This window comes from Thamnophis sirtalis, unplaced genomic scaffold (assembly GCF_051295495.1).
Source record: "Thamnophis sirtalis isolate CommonGarterSnake01/CBP01778 unplaced genomic scaffold, rThaSir2_p1.2 scaffold_4, whole genome shotgun sequence".
NCBI classification, from domain to species: Eukaryota; Metazoa; Chordata; class Lepidosauria; order Squamata; family Natricidae; genus Thamnophis; species Thamnophis sirtalis.
In genome coordinates this window covers 124215618-124235930 of record NW_028261384.1, presented here as the reverse complement: position 1 = coordinate 124235930, position 20313 = coordinate 124215618, and the positions used below count along the sequence as shown (strand labels likewise).

Here is a 20313-nt window from a genome sequence, read left to right as displayed (position 1 = left end):
TAATAGCAATAACATTTAGATGTGTATACTGCCCCATAGTGCTTTATAGCATCGTTTGGGTGGTTTACTTTGTACGCATTCTTTGCATACTGCTCCCAAAATCTGGGTCCATCCTTCCAATCTTGGAAGGATGGAAGCCTGAGTCAACCTTGAGTGCCCTCAGGATTGAAGTCAAGGCTTTGGGCAAAGTTTAAAGGCAAATTTGCTCTTACTATGCCCTCTGGGTTCTTAATGTAAGAAACTTCACAAATACACAATAACAAGGAGAAAAAAATGTGCAGAACTTTTTCTAGATGAAGGCTTCTTTGTTCAGAAATAAAGTGCTTGGTTTTTTCCAGAACTGATATTGTTTATTGAGTAAGATTTTTTCTAATATATATTTAGACTTAGACTTAAACTTAGAATAACTTTATTGTCACTTGAAATGTACGCTAATTGGCATACATTAAAATAAAATTTCATTCCATACAGCTGTCAAAGGGTCATCTCCTCCAAAATACACTATATAAAGATGATAAATAAATAAGTAAATAAATAAATTAGCATATGCCCATATACCCAAATATATTGTATGACACAGAGAAATAATACAGTCTAGTTTGGATTTATAAATGTACAGGGTGAGAAAAACAAATCTTGCGAGTTTACCGCACAGATGGCATAGGGAACAAAGCTGTTACAGAATCAGGTAGTCCTGGTAGAAATACTTCAAAACCTCCTCCCAGAGGGAAGCAACAGAAACAGTCCATAAAGTGGGTGTGTGGGGTCTCTAACAATGCTTTAAGCACATAGCACTTATAAGCAGTATCCTGAATAACAGGAAGCAGCCTTCCTATAGCCTTCCTGGCTGTCCTTACCACTCTCTATATAGACTTTCTGACTGAGGCACTACCACCAAAGCAAACAGTGATGAAGAGATTGTTTGTTAAAATGATCTCAATCGTCCCTCTGGAAAAAGTGATGAGGACAGAAGGAGAAAGATGTGCTCATCTGACACAGAAATGCAGGTGTTGGTTTGCTTCACTCAGGATGACATATGGAGAGACCAATTCAGATTGTTAATTGTCTGCACCTCCAGATACTTAATGCTATTGATCACCTTTAGAGCTGCATTCTTGATACTGAGTGTACTATGACAATGCCGGCTCTTTTTAAAATCTACAATGATCTCTTTGTTTTATTAATATTTAGAATCTAGTTACTTTAATTACAATAAAATACTAATATGATTTATAGTTATGCATTTAGGGGGACGCAATAACTCAGTGGCTAAAATACATAGCTTATAGATCAGAAGGTCGACAGTTCGGCGGTTTGAATCCCTAGCACTGCATAATGGAGTGAGTTCCCAATACTTGTCCCAGCTCCTGTCAACCTAGCAGTTCGAAAGCACATAAAAAGTGCAAGTAGAAAAATAGGGACCACTTTGGTGGGAAGGTAACAGTGCTCTGAGCACCTCCATACGCCTTCATGAGTCATGCCACATGACCACGGAGTCTTCAGACAACGCTGGTTCTTTGCCTTAAAAGCAGAGATGAGCACAGCCCCTAGAGCTGGAATGGGGGGGGGGGTGTCTTTATCTTTACCTATTTATTGGTACCCTCTTTCCAATACATTTTCTTTTTAATATCATATTTTAAATTTATGGGATGGGGATCTGCAAGAGTAATAGCAATAGCATTCAGACTTATATACTGCTTCACGGTGCTTTACAGTCCTCTCTAAGCAGTTTACAGAGTCAGCCTATTGCCCCCAACACTCTGGGTCCTCATTTTACCCACCTCGGAAGGATGGAAGGCTGAGTCAACCTTGAGCCTGGTGAGACCCGAACTGCCAAACAGCTAGCAGCCAGTGATCAAGAGAAGTAGCCTACAGTACTGGACTCTAACCACTGCACTACTGCAGCTCTTGAATGTTATCCTCTGCTATACAAGATGAAAAGTTGAGCCAACCAAATTACTTCTGTACTTGTGGAAACACTTTTTGCCTAGTTATTGCTTCAGCTTGCAATATTTATGCAATTTTAGGATCATTTTCTTTGCCATCTTATCCCTTATTTTGTTCATTTATTTGTTTATTAAATTTTTTAAACAACCCACCGCATAGGGAAGGCAACAAAAATTTAAAACCACAAATAGAAACAACAGATATACAAATACATAAAAATCATATGAATGGTAAATATAAAAACAGAGCTACAAATTCTAGGCACAGAGGGAGTAAAAACACCCATCTCAGCAATAGAGCCATCTAAACACGTCTCCCATTCCCTGGGAGCCCCAGGTTTGATAATAAAATCAGTTCTTGAGGGCCTTCAGGAATAAAACAGGATGGCTCATCTAATTTTAAGGACAATGAATGTTTCATAAGCAGGGAAACATAAACAGAGAAGTTCAATTCCATGGAAACCACTGAGTGCATGTCTTTATATGACAGTCCCTACAGGATGTATTCTCTGGCAGATCTGATGAGGTGACCTGATGTAATCAGGGAGACGCAGTCCATAAAATAGCCTGGTCACGTCTCATGAAGGGCTTTATAGATCAAAACCAGCACCTTGAATTGAACTGGTAAGAGTTCACTCACCAAGATCCAAATTGAAGAAGAAAGCCCAGTTAACAAGGACAACAGAGAGAGACATATTTACCGTATTTTCACCCATATAACCCGCGGGTTATACGCGTTTTTTACAAACACAGCATGCCCCTGCGGGGTATAAAAGTGGGCGGGGTATAACATTTTACACAGATTGACTACAGTAAATTGACCCGCCACGAGTAAGGGAGAAGGGAAACTGCTGAGACGAAAGCCTGTGCCATTTGCAGAAGGGTTGGAGGAACGGGAGGAACGGGAGACGAAAGCCTGTGCCATTTGCGGAAGGGTTGGAGGAACGGGAGATGAAAGCCTGTGCCATTTGCGGAAGGGTTGGAGGAACGGGAGGAACGGGAGACCCCACAGCCCATTGACCCCTCCATGTTTCCAACGTGGCCAGCCAAAAGCGAAGCGTGTGAAACGAGGCACAAGCCCGCGACCCCCAGAAGGAGGACTGGGGTACAGTCAGCTGGGTGACGATGACATTAAAGATACTTCCTTATGGCATAGTTTATACTCCTTCACTTCAGAGCGGGGCTAGGAGAGCTTTTCCTCCCACGGAGTTCAATAAAGTAGATGGAAGGGAGGGAGGAAGGGTCCCTCCCTCTTACTTTCCGCCCATTGAGATGAACCAGAGCCCTTCTTGAACCAGAGCCGCTTGCGTTGATATACTGTCCATCTATCCGTCCATCCATCCACCCTTCCTAAATAACAAAATAATAAAATAACCTTTTACAAGAAAATCCGCTCAAATCCTCTTACAAATATCTGGGGATATGGATTTTTTCTTCTTTGGGGAAAAAATATTTCCTTCCACTCCCCTCCAGAAGAACGCAGAGGCTTTCGGCTCACTTTCCTTCCCGTTCCCCCAACCCTTCCACAGCTGGCAGAGGCTTTGGGCTCACGTTCCTTCCCCCCCCCCAACCCTTCCGCAAATGGCACAGGTGTTCGTCTCCCGTTCCTCCCGTTCCTCCAACCCTTCCGCAAATGGCACAGGCTTTCGTCTCCCGTTCCTCCAACCCTTCCGCAAATGGCACAGGCTTTCGTCTCCCGTTCCTCCAACCCTTCCGCAAATGGCACAGGCTTTCGTCTCCCGTTCCTCCCGTTCCTCCAACCCTTCCGCAAATGGCACAGGCTTTCGTCTCCCATTCCTCCAACCCTTCCGCAAATGGCACAGGCTTTCGTCTCCCGTTCCTCCAACCCTTCCGCAAATGGCACAGGCTTTCGTCTCCCGTTCCTCCCATTCCTTCCCCCTTCCCCCCCCAACCCTTCCGCAGCTCGCAGAGGCTTTCGGCTCACTTTCCTTCCCATTCCCCCAACTCTTCCGCAGCTGGCAGAGGCTTTGGGCTCACGTTCCTTCCCCCCCCAACCCTTCCGCAAATGGCACAGGTGTTCGTCTCCCGTTCCTCCCGTTCCTCCAACCCTTCCGCAAATGGCACAGGCTTTCGTCTCCCGTTCCTCCAACCCTTCCGCAAATGGCACAGGCTTTCGTCTCCCGTTCCTCCCATTCCTCCAACCCTTCCGCAAATGGCACAGGCTTTCGTCTCCCGTTCCTCCAACCCTTCCGCAAATGGCACAGGCTTTCGTCTCCCGTTCCTCCCATTCCTTCCCCCTTCCCCCCCCAACCCTTCCGCAGCTCGCAGAGGCTTTCGGCTCACTTTCCTTCCCATTCCCCCAACTCTTCCGCAGCTGGCAGAGGCTTTGGGCTCACGTTCCTTCCCCCCCCAACTCTTCCGCAAATGGCACAGGCTTTCGTCTCCCATTCCTCCCGTTCCTCCAACCCTTACGCAAATGGCACAGGCTTTCGTCTCCCGTTCCTCCCATTCCTTCCCCCATCCCCCCCCCCAACCCTTCTGCAGCTAGCAGAGGCTTTCAGCTCAGCAGTTTCCCTTCTCCCTTACGGTACTCGTCGCAGGTTATATATGTGGGCGGGGTATATGGAAAATATTTTACATGATCTGGAAAACCTGCGGGTTATTCGCGTGGGTGGGTTATTTGTGTGGGCGGGTGATATGGGTGAAAATACGGTACTCATTCAGGTGGTGGGTTGCCAATATTTTAACTACAGGTTCGGGTGTGCTCACACATACGCATGTGTGCACAATGCTTCTGTGCATGCGTAGAAGTTTCTGGGTGGGTGGGCAGAGCCTCCTGCCACCACTAATACCAGTTCGCCAGTTGCGGGCCAAACCGGCAGCAACCCATCTCAGCCAGTTAGAATACATAGTTCTCGCTCAGTCTTGATGCAAACATCTCCATTGTGGGAAGAATTTATAAATATTATAACTGTTAGAAATATTTTCTAGGGATTCATATGTTAACTAACCCAGCTGTCCAAAACAGGTTCTTGGTTAACAGTCTCAAAGATCCTTTAAATTCACAGAAAACATAACATAATTAATTAAACACTTATTTCAAATTATAAATTTGACACATAAGCAAACACACAAAACTCAATTAACATGAAAACATAATTATAATGCTCACAGATTAAAGGAAGAGACCCAATCCATAACACTAGATTTAACAAATGTGGGTCAAGTGTCACCCTAGATATAGCACAAACACACTTGTGCATCCAGGACAAATTCCTTTTTGTATCCATTTTCTCTGCAACTGTCCCTATAGGCAACCTCTTTGATTGGAAATAAATAATTCTCCTTTCCTCGCAGATATCTATATTTCATTTTTATTTATTTTTATTTATTTTATTAATTTTTCTTTTCTGCACGTGCAGTCTGTCATCCTTGAGTAGAATCGTGTTGATGTCCATAATTCAGGGAGAAAATAAAGTATATGTCAGAGTTTGCAGCAGGACTCACATCCAGAAAGCACAAACAGGTAACTGATTCAGCAGGATTCATTAATGTCTCTTTATATATAATATAACATATGAAGTCAATATACAATATCAAAAGCAGGTTTTCCAATGTGGTAGTATATACAAGCAAACACAAGCAGAGGAGAGAACAGTTTCAGTTTCAGTTCAGAGCAGCAGACTAGTTTAGAGCTCAGCACAGACTCAGAGCTTTAGTACAGAACAACTGAGGGCTCCTTGCTGTCTCTTTATGGCTCACACTGCAAATAACGCTTCAGTTTCCAAACAGCCCTCATTGGCTGACCCAGTTTCCATGTCTATTCATTGACTGACCTTAATACCATGTCTCTGCCAGTCATGAACTCTCATACACACTAACAGTCTAGACTTAAGGGGATTTGTTGATTCAATACAATTTTGAAATCCTGGCACCACTTTGTATGGAGTGAGAATATACAGGGTGCCATTGTAGCAGTGTTGGGTTTCTGCCCGTTCGCACTGACTCCGGAGAAATGGTGGTGAAATTTACCAATCCGGGGATAGAAGGTCTGACCAGTGGACCCGGAAGTAACTTCCAGAATGCATGTCCGGCCTGGTTGCTCGCTCACCCTTGTCATCCCGTCACAGCTCGCTCGCTCCCCCACCTGTCCACACTAAACTAGCCCAGCCCACTGCTCACTGATTGGATGGAGGCAACCCGTTTAAAAGCGTGGTATCAGAGTCTTTCTCGTTTCCAAGCAGCTGTCGCATTGCGCTTGCTAGTCGATCCTCCCTTTGCTTCGCTTCGCCTTCCAGCAGCTTGCTGCTTCCCTCAGGTAAGCAACTAAGTGCAAGGGGGCGGCAGTAGGCTAGCTTATGCCAGCTTGCGGCTTTCACAAGGGAAGGCCTTCGAGGCCTTCCATCGTGAAAGCCGCAAGCTGGCTTACGCTGCATGGATGAAAGGCACTGGTTGGCGATGGTGGCAGCGGCAGCTTTCACACATGGCCCAAAGTGGCAGCAGCCTAGCTTTTGTGGCTTTCCTATTCCTGGCTAGGTCGAAGTGACCCAGGCTATCAGCAACACATGAACAGTTTTTTTCCAGTCTAAGCAGAATAAATATTCCTTTATTCAAAATGGAGTCTATCAGATTCCTCAAATAACCTCAACCACTTTACTGAAATAACTAGGATTTCATCCCTATTCTTACAGATGGACCACAAAATACTCTGGAAAGTTTTTAAAGACATGGGAGTACGAGACTTGACTTTGCAACTGAACAACCAAAGGGCATGTTTCACATTGATTTGTATCTGAAATGTACAAGCTTTTTTCATTTCTCAATATTTAGAAAATTTTATTAATTTAGACAAATCATTCCTGTTGATAACATCCCCTTCAACTTATACAATAAAGTTTTCTTAATCCTTAGCAAAGACATTTATTTTATGCATAAAATAAAAGTGTTTACGCAAACAGTATCAGTTTCTAAGAAGTGAAAAGAAGCAAAAGCCATGAAAAGTTCAAAAAAAAAATTAACAAAAGATTTCAGTGAGCTGTTAGAAGAGACAAGAAGCAATGTGACATCTGAAAAGATATGAAAGATGGAAACAGAAGTTAAAATTCTTAGCAAAGATTTTCTAAATGCTAAACAAAATTCCAACCTTGAACTGTTAAGCTAAATGACACAAATGGACAGATAGTAAATGGATTTAAGGAAGATATTTTTTCATATGGGGATATCTTATAAAACATATCAATGAACTTAAAAAGAATCTAGGTAAATCTCAAGCTGCCTTAGATGAGAGAAAAAGAAAAGAAGAACAATTAAAGAAGGTTCTAGAGAAGAAATCATTTTTTTCAACAAATGAGGCTTCCATCACAGCAATTATTTATAAATATGAATTACACAAAACAAAATAAAACTTTGATTTTGCAAACAAACGAGGGAAATGGCTGGCATACAAATGTGGGGGAAGAGAGAAGATATAAGGGAAATAAAAAGGGAAAATTTGTAATAACAGATAAGGTGAATAGGCAAAAAGTGTTTCATTTTGCAAGCAATACTAGTAGATGCAACATTATCATTCAATGAATCCCTCAGTGAATAAATGGGATGTAATCTATACATACAGTACTCTATTGTTACGCATGATATGTTTCAGTAAATTTGAAGATATACTTAGTATTTATCTTGTCATTATTTAGCAAAAGACCATTGTTTAGAGGAGGTGAGAGGTATCCAACCACCCTTCCCAAAGAGGAGTTTGTTGAGGAAACAGAGGATGAAGATGGATAGTGCTTGTATCTTCATATTTCCTCACCAACTGCCTGGAAAGTGGACTAGAATGTGTACAATAATAGTCTAAACAAGTAAAACATGCAGTGGTGGGTTTCAAAAGGTTTTACTGCCAGTTCTGTGGGCATGGCTGGGTGGGGGGGGCATATAACTGAGTGGGTGTGGCCAACTTGACATTACCCACGCCCATGCCCACTCAGTCACATGACACATACACCCTACCAAGCCATGCTCATAGGAAAAGGTAGGATTCTTTTGAGAATTTCTACCTATCTACCCCCACCTTCCCTTCGACAGTCACCCTTGTTTCCTCTCCTTTAGTGGCCCTGGCCCTAGCCCTGCTTCCTCCTCCATCACTGCCTCCTTGTTTGGGCTCCTTACCTTCTGTGACAGCTGGTCCACAGCCGCAAAGCGGCTCTCAAAGAGGCGACAGCTGGCCGCAGGCCACCAAGAAGTACCAGAGGTTGATGAAAAAGCTGCTGCCATCACCACCATGTTCTTCGCGCACATGAATCTCATTACCTTGCAAGTCTGGCTTGTGGTGCCTTAGCTAGGAATACAAAATTTAGTGTTATAATAATAATTATAGGTATTACAATTGCAAACTAAAAACATTCCAAGAAGTAGAAGAGTAAAAGACAATAAAAATAGCAGAAACAATTTCCAGAGGTCAGATGGAAGGTGTTATCTGTGTTAAGGTCTTCCAGGGAAAACAATTTCATAATGGGTGTTTCCTTCCTAAAAAAGCCTTTCTTGTCTGCATCCTTGATTCTGAGTGGAGTATGAAATGCTGGTTCTTTCTATAATCTGCAATGATCTCCTTTGTTTTATTAACATTTAGGACCAGATTACTTTTATTGCACCAAACCACCAGAGCCTTCACCTCTTCCCTACAAGCATCTTCATTGTCATCCCAGATAAGACACACCACTGCCATGTCATCCGCATACTTCACAATATGATTTGTATTAGATATGGGACACCATTTGTGGGTCATCAAGGTGAACAGTAATGAACTTAAGACACAGACCTGCGGGGAATCTGCACTCAAGGAGATGGAGATGGAAACGTTTCTTCCAACTGGCATAAACTGGGGGCTATCAAGAAGGAAATCAAGTATCTAGTTACATAAAGGGCAGAGGTGGTATTCAGCAGGACCTGGCCAGTTCTGGAGAACCAATAATGGAAATTTTGAGTAGTTTGGAGTACCGGTAAATACTACTGACTGGCTCCACTCCCATCTATTCGCAGCCTCTCAAATCCCAGCTGATTGGGAAGAAATCGAGGCTTTTCAGTATCCTTCCCCTGCCATGACCACTGTTTGTTGGAGTAACTTTGCTTTTCTCCTGTTTGCAAACATTGCAGTTTATATATTTTCCGCTTAGTTTTAGTTTTACTCTTTCTGCTAACTTTACAGTTTGTTGCAGCATCTTGAAATTAATGTGCCCCATGCTTCTATATAGTAAATGTATGCATTCGTCATGGGGTTTAACATTATGATAAGCTGTGTTAGCCATCTGGCCATCCGGTATAACATACAAATTGTTTTTTAAAGTAGCAGTAACCCTGATATCCTCCTTTTCAATGATACAGATATCTCCCCTAAAGGTTACCACATACCCAATGTTAACCAGAGCCCTAACTGATAGTAAATTGAGTTTCAGGTTAGGTACATATGACATTGGTAACGGCTCATTTAGGAATGAACAACATGCATTACCTTCACCAGACGCCCTCACCTTCCATCCATTTGCCAAAAATACACGTTCCTTGCTCGTGGTCATTTTTACAAACCTTTTTCTATCTCTAGCAATGCACTGTGATGCTCCACTATCAACAATTCACAAATCATGGTTTACTGGTGCATTGCTAGACATAGCCAAAGTAGACATAGCTAAGTTGACATTAGCATTTTTCTAGCTCTTCCGGCATTCTGTTGTTTTGCCTTTTTACAGAATCTAGAGATATGTCCCTTGGCTCCACAAGAAAAACATTTTTTGAACAGTATAGGCAGTAGAAGGTGACTCCTCATGTTGTGATGGTTTCTCTCTCAGTTGTTCCCTCTCCATCCTTCTTCTTAACTCTTCCAACAGTCATGCAGTAATGTCAGTCAATGCTAGTTCATTTCAGGTTATTCAAGAGAAGATACAAATCATCATAACTCTCATCCAGTGAGGAGAGTGTGATATAAACTTGCTGTATCTCAGAAAAAAATAGTTCTTTTTCATGTAGCTCTTGGAAAACCCCTTTCATAAATGTTAAATGAGCTAACATATCTCCACCTTTCAGAAGACGTGCCCTAAACAGTTTGCATGTAAGATGTATCTGTGCACCTACAGTGTCACATACATAAATCCTCTTCAAATTCTCAAGTTGTAATGAGTCAAAAGTAGGGGGAAGGCATGAAACCATATACCATATTTTTCAGAATATAAGACGCATCATTTTCCCTTAAAAAGGAGGCTGAAAATCTGGGTGTGTCTTATACACTGAATACAGCATTTTTCCCTCTCGAAACTCCACCCCTTCACAAAAATGGCCATGCAGAGCCTGTAGAAGGCTTTCAAAGAGCTCCTAGAGACTGGGGAAGGCAGAAATGAGTGAAAAACTGGAAGTTTTTTGCTCAATTTTGTCCAGCCACCAGCCCCAGGAGCACTCTATAAGCGTCCTAAAGGCTATCCATGCCCCTTTTTTTGACAAAAAACACGGGCCCATTTTCATGAAAAATGGGCCTATTTTTGCTTGTTAATGTGCCCCCCCCCCGAGCATTCTACAAGCCTCCTTAAGGGCTATTCATGCCCTTATTTTCAAAAAAAGGGGCCCATTTTTGCAAAATGTGGGCCGTTTTTGGAAGGTTTGCAGAGTGGAAAAACTATTTTTTATTTGCCTCTTCAAAACCTTGGTGTGTTTTATATTCCGGTGTGACTTATACTCCAAAAAATACGGTAGTCCATTACCAAACTCTCAAATGTTTAATCATAAGAGAAGTGAGTGTGACTGGATCTTAATCATGAAGGCATGTGATTATAGTTATGGAGGGGGCACTGGTACAACATGTACCATGTCTTAAAACATGTCAGCAAAGAGGAGGGGCAGAAGAGATATGCATTTAACTGAATTAGGAGATTGTGAGATGAGAAGGGAGAATTTATCTGGCTACTAATCAATCTCTTGTTCTTTTAATCAGCATTGCTTTCCTTGGATTGAGAAAGCAAGACTCAAAATCTGTTATGATCCCAAGATCAGTTCTTTCTTTCCTGATGAGGAGCTGTCAAGAGATGGGTCACATAATTTCTCCAACTGGAAAAATATTTGAATAGCTTTGGGAAAGGGAATTGCCTACCTACCTAAAGTAAATAAACTTGTTTTTTGGGCACGCACGAAACCTAGGGAGAAAATGCAGTTTAAGTTTACCATTAGCAACAACTCCACGAGGCTCAGTAGGTGGCATTATGAATGACTCAGATGATAATTATTGTAATCTACAACTTCAGATATGCATAAAACCAATAGAGAGTCAATTTCATTGTCCCAGGCAAAGTGTGGTGAAAAAGATGTGGCTGCATTCTTATGAATGGAGCCAAATTACTTTGGCATTCAAAGAGACTCACATACTTTGCCATGGGTTTCTATTCTCTTTTTTTCTCCTCCAAGCTTCTTTCAACAAGACCTTGAACCCCATTTGCAGTAAGAAACTACGTTTTCAGCTTAGTTTCCCTGCTCACTTCAGTGATGTAGTCATTGGAGAATTTGTGTCTACTCTATATTCTGAATTGCCTTTACTGCACTTTATGGAATTTCCAGAAGGATCTTTGAGAGGAAGGCAAGTACTCCTTTGAAAGAAAATGATGTGCCCTTCAAGGGTTGGTTTTTTTTAAGGGGATTGTATTTAAGATATAAGGGACACAGAGGCTCAGTGACTGAGCTTATCAATCAGAAAGTTCAGCAGTTCGGCGGTTCAAATCCCTAATGCTGTGTAGCGGAGTGAGCTCCCATTATTTGTCCCAGCTTCTGCCAGCCTACCAGTTTGAAAGCATGTAAAAGTCCAAGTATAAAAATAGGAACTACCTTTGGTAGGAAGGTAACAGCATTTTGTGCACCTTCGATGTTTAGTCATGCTGGCCACATGACCACGGAGACGACTTCGGATTCTTTGGCTTAGAAATGGAGATGAGCAAGCTGTCCCTACCAGTTTGGCAAGTATATCTTAAGTATTTGGATTGTCATTAATAGATGGCACAATCCATCAGCTTCTGCCCTCCAGTTGCATTGTTGCCCTACATACATGAAACAATCCTTGCAATTGCATTAAACCTATGTTTTAAACTTCTCAAAATGTTATATACAAATGCTGTCAGATCCTCAAGTGAGATTCGGACCCTCCAATTCAGTTCCTCATTCCATGCCTCCCTTACTTCTGGAATATCTAAACTTCTGAAATTTAAGAATCAAAGCTTTTGTCCCCATTACTTTTCCTGCCACATTTGTTAAGTGAATCACTACAGTTCTCAAATTAGTAATTTTTGTGAGGTGAATCTGGTTTCCCCATTAACTTTGCTTGTCAGAAGTTCCCAAAATGTGATCATGTGATCCCAGAAGACTGCAACTGCCATAAATATGAATCAGTTGCTGTGCATCCAAATATAAATCAGGTGACCAAGGGGATGCTGTAATGGTTCTAAGTGTGAGAAATAGTCATAAATCGCTTTTTTCAGTGCCATTGTAACTTTGTATGGTCTGTTGTAAGCTGAGGACTTCCTGTACTCATTCAAGCAGACAAATATATCATTTTAGGGGTGAAGAAAAACATTAATATTGTAGAACTAATTGAAATTCTTCTTGCAGGCCATTGCCTAAAAACTTACAGCATGTCCTAGCCTTCAGTTTTGCCATTCAGGAGATCAACATGAATGAGGACTTGTTACCCAACATCACCTTGGTCTCCAAGATACATGATAATGGTTTTCAGGCAATGAAAGCCTCTGAGAACCTTTTGGCTTTCCTCTTTCTTGGAAGCTACTGCCCCTTCAATTACAGAAAGGGAAAGGACCAAAACATTATGGCTGTCATTGGTGATCTTCCTTCCCAGAACACCATCCAGATAGCCAACATCTTAAATGCCTACAAAATTCCACAGGTAAGGATCTGGATTCACATAGATGCTCAAGCAGGAAGAGGAAAAGGTGGTAGTTAAAAAAAACTATCGGAGGACGAAAATTGGGGGTAATCTCTCAAAAGCAGATCAAGTTTTTATTTGTTTATTTTGTCAGAGAAATGCAATGCATCTATTACTATTGCAACAGGAGTAATTCTTAATAAGGGCAAACATTTCATTTGGTATGAAAAAAATTGTTTACCTGTCCTTGCTATCTTTCATTCTTCTCCTTCTTCTTCTCCTTCTCTTTCCCCTTCCCCTTCCCCTCCCCCCTCCTCCCCCTCCTCCTCCTTCTCTTTCTCAGTGTCACTTTGCCATTATTAACTGATATGGTAGCAATGTGTCTGATATTGTATCTCCATCTTCTGGGCATGCCTCTTGTTATTGGACTTTCTCCTCTTGTTCTTTATGCCATAAAAATTTTAAATATATTGATCAGTAAAGTAATAGATATAAAACCGTTATAATATACAGAAAAAAAGTTATTTGAGTATCAAGATGGGTAATTAATCCTTAATGAATAAGCCTCCACATTTTTTACCCATTCCTATCTGCTGTCTATTTCTGCTTAGCACAATCAAAAACTGAGATGACTTGGTCTAAAAAGTGATGAATGGAAAACAAATGAAGGTCTTATAGCAAAAGCTATAAGGAAAGACTGGTTGATCCCCAGATTTAATATTTAAGTCTCCCATCAGGATTTTTTTTATTAAAATAAGGTCCAAAAGAAATGTCCTTCCTTACTTCTTGTTGACATATCTGCAAAAACAGTACATTGTCTAAAAGCACATCATTATTATTCCCACTCTGCAGCTCAGTTTTGGCACTTTTGACCTGGCATTGAGTGATAAACAGCAGTTTCCTTCTTTCTTTTGGATGACTCCAAATGAAAACCTCCAGTATGCTGGGATTATTCAGCTCTTGAAATATTTTGGATGGAATTGGATTGATCTTCTCATTCCAGAAGATGCCACTGGAGAGAGATTTCTCAGAATTCTGAGACCGAAATTCATCCAGAGTGACATTTGCATTTCTTTAATTCAGTTTGTTCCAAGAGTGACCACTTATAACCCCAGTGTAATAAGGAAGGGTAATCTAAATAACATAGGACGTCTCCTGTGGTATAGTAAAACCAACATAAAACTTGTTTATGGGGACATGGAATCTATAGAAGGTTTACGAATAATTCTTGAAGCCTATGAAATTGGTAGCAGGTGCCCAATAGAGAGGGTTTGGATCATAAGTGCTCTCTGGGATATCACATCTGTCTTTGAGTCAAAGACATTCACCACATTCTCCTTCAATGGCAGCTTGTCTTTTGCCCTACACACAAATAGGGTACCAGGCTTTCAAGAGTACCTGGAGAAACTAAATCCATATCACTCTGAAGTCCCTTTGCTACCTATGTTCTGGAGTGCCGCATTTATCTGTTCATTTCCAATAAGCAGTATACTTGCACCAGGCCAAAGAAAATGCACTGGGAAAGAGGATTTGGGGAGTCTCCCTGGAACTGTCTTTGAAATGGAGATGTCTGGCCAGAGCTACAGTATTTACAATGCTGTGTATGCTGTAGCACATGGTCTCCATGCTATATATTCATCCAGAGCCAAGCAGAAGACAAGAGGCAATGAAGAGAAGTGGAATTTTCTGAAAGTCCAACCTTGGCAGGTGAGTTACATTGCCTTTCAATGGGAACGTATCCATAATAGCATAGTTATTTTAATATTTACAAAATTCATTAAGTATACTTTTATGAATGAAGATGAATATACATCTCCCAGGATAATGATGAGAGATTGAATCTGGGTCGGTCAATGGCACAAGAGATTTATTCATCCGAGCTTCCAGACGCATGCTAGAGCCCATCTTCAGAATATTTCCCTCTACTGAAATATATGCTTTGGGCTGTTTATTTTATTCTTTCTATATTTTTTTATTTTTTTAAGAATTCAAAACATAAAAATTCAATATCTTAATTTTAAGTTCTGTTCCTGATATGTTTTTCATGGTTCTGTTTTTGATAGGTTGGATTGTTTTTTTTTCCTTTTGTGTAAAGCCAGATGCAAAAAAAGAATTAAACAGTGTTCTTTCTCTCTGATGCTCATCATCTTCTTGCCATTTTCTCCCACTGGTGGACCAATTGTTTCCTTGACTTTTTTCTTATTTTTTACATGTTGAAAGAAGGGTTTTGTTTCTCACAAGATTTTGAGCCTTAGTTTTCCTGATTTCATATTTGCAGCCTTGGGTTATTTGTTGATATTCTGCCTTAATTGGGTGCCCCGCTTTCCACCTTTTATATTTGTTCTTTTTGTCTTTCAAATTTATAATTTTAGTTGTATAGAGGCTTCATGGTAATCTCTGAAAATGCTTATTCCTTGTGGAAATTTAGATTTTTATTTCAGATATTATGTTAGATATATGGAAGTAATCTTTTCCCAGAGGCGTTCTCTTTCCTTTCCAATCTTCAATCCCAAAAAACTCTCAAATCCAATAAAAGACTCCAATTTTGCAACATTTTGAAGTTGAGTAGCAGAAGAAAAATTCACCAAAGTAGACAGAAGGAAGAATTTTGCAAAATAATAATAATAATTGATGAAATGAAAGGCAAGGGTAGGATAGAATGACAAAACTTGTCTTTCTCTGAGATATGTTTGGTGTAGGCATTTTCTGTCCCATGCCTGAAGAAAATTTGATTTAATATATCAAGGTCATCATTTAACTTCTTAATCGTGTTTTCTGGAATAGAACTCGAATAAATATGTTTTCCTGTGATATCCATTATATATAAGGGGCTTGCCACAAAGAAGAGGGAGTCAAGATATACTCCAAAACACTTGAAAGCAGGACAAGAAGCAATGGATGGAAAATAATCAAGGAGAAAACCAATCTAGAACTAAGGAGAAATTTCTTGATAGTTAAAACAATTAATCAGTAGAATGACTTGCTTCCAGAAGTTGTGGGTGTGCTAACTCTGGATGATTTTAAGAAGAGATTGGATAACTATTTTTCTGAAATGGTACAAGGTTTCCCGGTGGAGCAGGGAGTTGGACAAGAAGAGATGAAAATACCCAAGTTCCCTTCCAAATCTTTTATTCTATTATTGTGTTATATTTCTTGGCAATTGTTTTTATCCATCATGAAGTACAAATAAGAAATATATGTACAAATATATCTATTAGTAATACTTAAACATAAAAATATGAATATAGTCCTGCAAAACAGAATTATGCCGTTGGAACATTAAAAAATACTTTCAACTCAAATGTTTGATTGTTCATTAAAAACTGGTTGAGCACCATTTGATGAATCCCATATTGTATTGCCTGCTATGGACACCAAATTCTCATTTGTCTCTCTTATCTTTTAGCTTCGTTTATTTCTGAAAAACCTCCATTTCAACAATAGTGTTGGGGAAGAAATAGCTTTCAATGAGAATGGAAACCTGGCAGCAGCATACGATATCATCAACTTGATTACTTTCCCTAATCGATCCTTTCAGAAGGTCCAAGTTGGACATATTGAACCTCTGAGTTCTCAAAAGGAGGACTTCGCCATAAATACATCTGTCATTGTATGGAACCCCAAATTTAAGAAGGTGAGTTAAACAAACCAAATAAAACATGGGGATATTTTCTCAAATTTCTATAATTTTAAACCAGTAATTTAAGAGTAGTTCCAAGATCATTTGATATCTTCTGAATGTTGTTAGAACACTCTTTTATTGTGGAAAAATGAAGAAGTTCTCAAATCTACATTACACTTTCAGATTGTAGGGAAAGGGAGCTCTGATCACTGGGGTTTTGGACCCTTTGAGTTCAGGGGCTTCATGAGAGCTTAGTGAAGTGGAAGATTCGTCTTTTGCAAGGTAACACTGAATGGATGATTTACCCTTCTCCTTTAAAAAATATGAAAAATAACACTTAATCCTATTGGGTGAAGGGTCTGACAGCTCACTATAAAAGGGCTGTTGTCAGACTCAACCTTCGCTGGATTGTTCTCACTTGTTGTACTTAATAAAGAGCTGTTGTTACCATTAACCCTGTTTGTGCCTATCCATTACCCAATCTAACAAGATAGATAGATAGATAGATAGATAGATAGATAGATAGATAGATGGATGGATGGATGGATGGATGGATGGATGGATGGATGGATGGATGGATGGATGGATGGATGGATGGATGGATGGATGGATGGATGGATGGATGGATGGATGGATGGATAGATAGATAGATAGATAGATAGATAGATAGATAGATAGATAGATAGATAGATAGATAGATAGATAGATAGATAGATGGATGGACGGACGGACAGACGGACAGATGGATGATTGATAGATAAACAGACCGACAGATAGACAGACTTTCCCACTGATGAGTACTCTGTAGTTTGAATCAGCTGAATCAATGAAAATTGGGATACCACCCTTGAGTGGCAACATAACAGAGGAATAATTGGAAAAGGATACCAAATGCTAAACAGGAATATTTTGGCTGTCAGCTCAGCAAGTTTCAGCATTCTTTCCCATACATCACAAATTTATTTTGGATTTTCTTATTACTATTCAAATTTAAAACAGCTCATTAAGGTCATGAGAAACATACTCTTTAATGGTCCTCTTTAGGACATCTCAAGTTTCTTTATGTAATGTGAAGAGATGTCCGGATTTGGATCTGTCTTCAAATTTTCAATAGCAGTTCAAAGACTTTTCAGATTTTAAATGCTCCTCTGACTAAGTCTAGCAATTGGTCCTAGGAATTCCAAATTTTGCATTATTAGAAATTACAAGAAACTGTGGTGGGTGGGGTTAGATTTATTTAAAGACCGTGATTGCTGACTGATTGATTCAAAGCTTGATTCTAATCCATTTTAATGTCTTCCTCTGGCCATTCTCATTAGACACCACCTTCTGCCACCTGTGTAGAAAGCTGCCATCCTGGGTACAGGAAATTGATTGAGGAGAGAAAACAGGTTTGCTGCTATGACTGTGTCAAGTGTTCAGAGGGAAGCATTTCCACCATGATTGGTAAGAAAAAAGAGATCTGTGTTTCTTTAAAAATACATTTTGTTTTAACCAAGTTTGGGTTCTTGAATATACCATATTTTTCAGAGCATAATACACACCATTTCCCCCCCAAAAGGTGGGTGAAAATCTGGGTGCATCTTATACTGTGAATACAGGGTTTTTGGCCTCCAGAAACCCCACGCCCCTTCACAAAAATGGATGTGCAGAGCATTTGGGAGGCTTGCAAAATGCTCCTGGGGACTGGGGAGGGCAAACAGGAGGGAAATGTGGACTGGTCTTTGCTCATTTCCCCCCCCCCCCAGGCCCCAGGAGCACTCTGCAAGCCTCCTAAAAGCTATGCATGCTCCTTTTTTGGCAAAAAGGGTCATTTTTTTCTTGTTTTTGCCCCCCCCCCAAAAAAAAATGCAGCCCCAGGAGCACTATGCAATCCTCTCAAACTCTCTGCATGCCTTATTTTTTCACAAAAAATGAGGTGTGCAGTGGTTTGGGAGGGCTGCAGAATGCAATATATTTTTTTAGTTCACCTCTTCAAAATCGTATACTCCCAAAAATATGGTGGTTTTAAAGAAAAGCATGGATTGATTGGGATCTCTCACCAGCCTTGTTCTCTTTCTTCTTTTTTAAAAGTAAAAACATTTCTTTATTTAATTGTGTAATCTCTTGATCAGGAAATGTACTGTATTGAATACAAAATAAACTTTAAAAGGATTTTCTTAAAGCAAAACATTTAAGAGGTTTATTGTCTCCCAAAACACCTTCAGGATGGAATAATTTTTAAGAACTTAATTCTATTTAATGCGTAGACTTTTTAGAGAGTTTATTTATGGTTTTCAGATTCCAACCAATGTGAGAGGTGCCCCAGAGAGCAATTTCCAAATGAGAAACACCATCAATGTATTCCCAAAATTATCACCTACTTATCCTACAAAGAAGTCCTGGGAGAAGTCCTGACTGGCTTTGCTGTTTCTTTTGCTGTCATCACAATTTTGGTGATGGGGACATTCATCTTCCACCAGAACACTCCCATCGTCAAAGCCAACAATTGGGATATCACCTGCACCCTGCTTGTCTCGCTCCTGCTGTGTTTTCTTTGCTCCTTCCTCTTCCTCGGATGTCCAGGGAAAGTCACATGTCTGCTCCAGCAAGCAGTTTTTGGAGTTGTCTTCTCCATTGCAGTGTCTTGTGTGTTAGCCAAAACCATCACTGTGGTTCTGGCCTTCATGGCCACAAAGCCAGGGAACCGCATGAGGTGGTGGGTGGGGAAAAGGCTGTCCGTCTCAGTCATTGTTTTTTGCTCCCTTATTCAAACAAGCATCTGTGCTGTTTGGTGGACCATTTCTCCTCCTTTCCCAGAGTTGGACATGCATTCCCAACTGGATGAGATCTTAGTGCAATGCAACGAAGGCTCGGAGATCATGTTTTACCTTGTGCTGGGCTACATGTGGCTTCTGGCCCTCATCAGCTTCACAGTGGCCTTCTTTGCCCGGAAGTTGCCCGACACTTTCAATGAAGCCAAGCTCATCACCTTCAACATGCTGGTCTTCTGCAGTGTTTGGGTGTCCTTTGTGCCCACGTACTTGAGCACCAAGGGGAAATCCATGGTGGCTGTGGAAGTCTTCTCTATCTTGGCTTCAAGTGGTGGTTTACTAGGTTGCATTTTCCTGCCCAAGTGCTACATTATCATACTGAGGCCAGAGCTGAATACGAGGGATCAGCTAGTTAGGAAAAAGAATGATGTGATTTCAAGAGCAACATGAATGATGGCTGAATTCTATGATGCTATAAAAAGAACATGAAAATAATTGGCCAAAGAATTTCATTCAGAAATAGTTTTCTTCTCCCATTTTTTAATAGCAATAACATTTAGATGTGTATACTGCCCCATAGTGCTTTATAGCATCGTCTGGATAGTTTACTATGTAAGCATTATTTTCATACTGCTCCCAAAATCTGGGTCCATCCTTCCATTCTTGGAAGGATGGAAGCCTGAGTCAACGAGTGCCCTCAGGATTGAAGTCAAGGCTTTGGGCAAACTTTAAAGGCAAATTTGCTCTTACTATGCCCTCTGGGTTCTTAATGTAAGAAATTTCACAAATACACAATAACAAGGAGAAAAAAATGTGCAGAACTTTTTCTAGATGAAGGCTTCTTTGTTCAGAAATAAAGTGCTTGGGTTTTCCAGAACTGATATTGTTTATTGAGTAAGATTTTTTCTAATATATATTTAGACTTAGACTTAAACTTAGAATAACTTTATTGTCACTTGAAATGTACGCTAATTGGCATACATTAAAATAAAATTTCATTCCATACAGCTGTCAAAGGGTCATCTCCTCCAAAATACACTATATAAAGATGATAAATAAATAAGTAAATAAATAAATTAGTATATGCCCATATACCCAAATATATTGTATGACACAGAGAAATAATACAGTCTAGTT

General features: G+C 40.3%; 1 protein-coding gene across 1 annotated transcript; it reads left to right on the top strand.

Moving 5' to 3' along the window:
* Positions 1 to 2526: 2526 nt before the first annotated feature.
* Positions 2527 to 19626, top strand: LOC148046373 (vomeronasal type-2 receptor 26-like). Its single transcript, XM_087714706.1, has 9 exons — positions 2527 to 2570; positions 8007 to 8214; positions 8527 to 8650; positions 11340 to 11508; positions 12531 to 12822; positions 13654 to 14508; positions 16208 to 16435; positions 17743 to 17869; positions 18704 to 19626. The coding sequence occupies exons 1-9, from the start codon at positions 2527 to 2529 to the stop codon at positions 19624 to 19626; spliced, it is 2970 nt and encodes a 989-aa protein (XP_087570832.1).
* Positions 19627 to 20313: the final 687 nt, after the last annotated feature.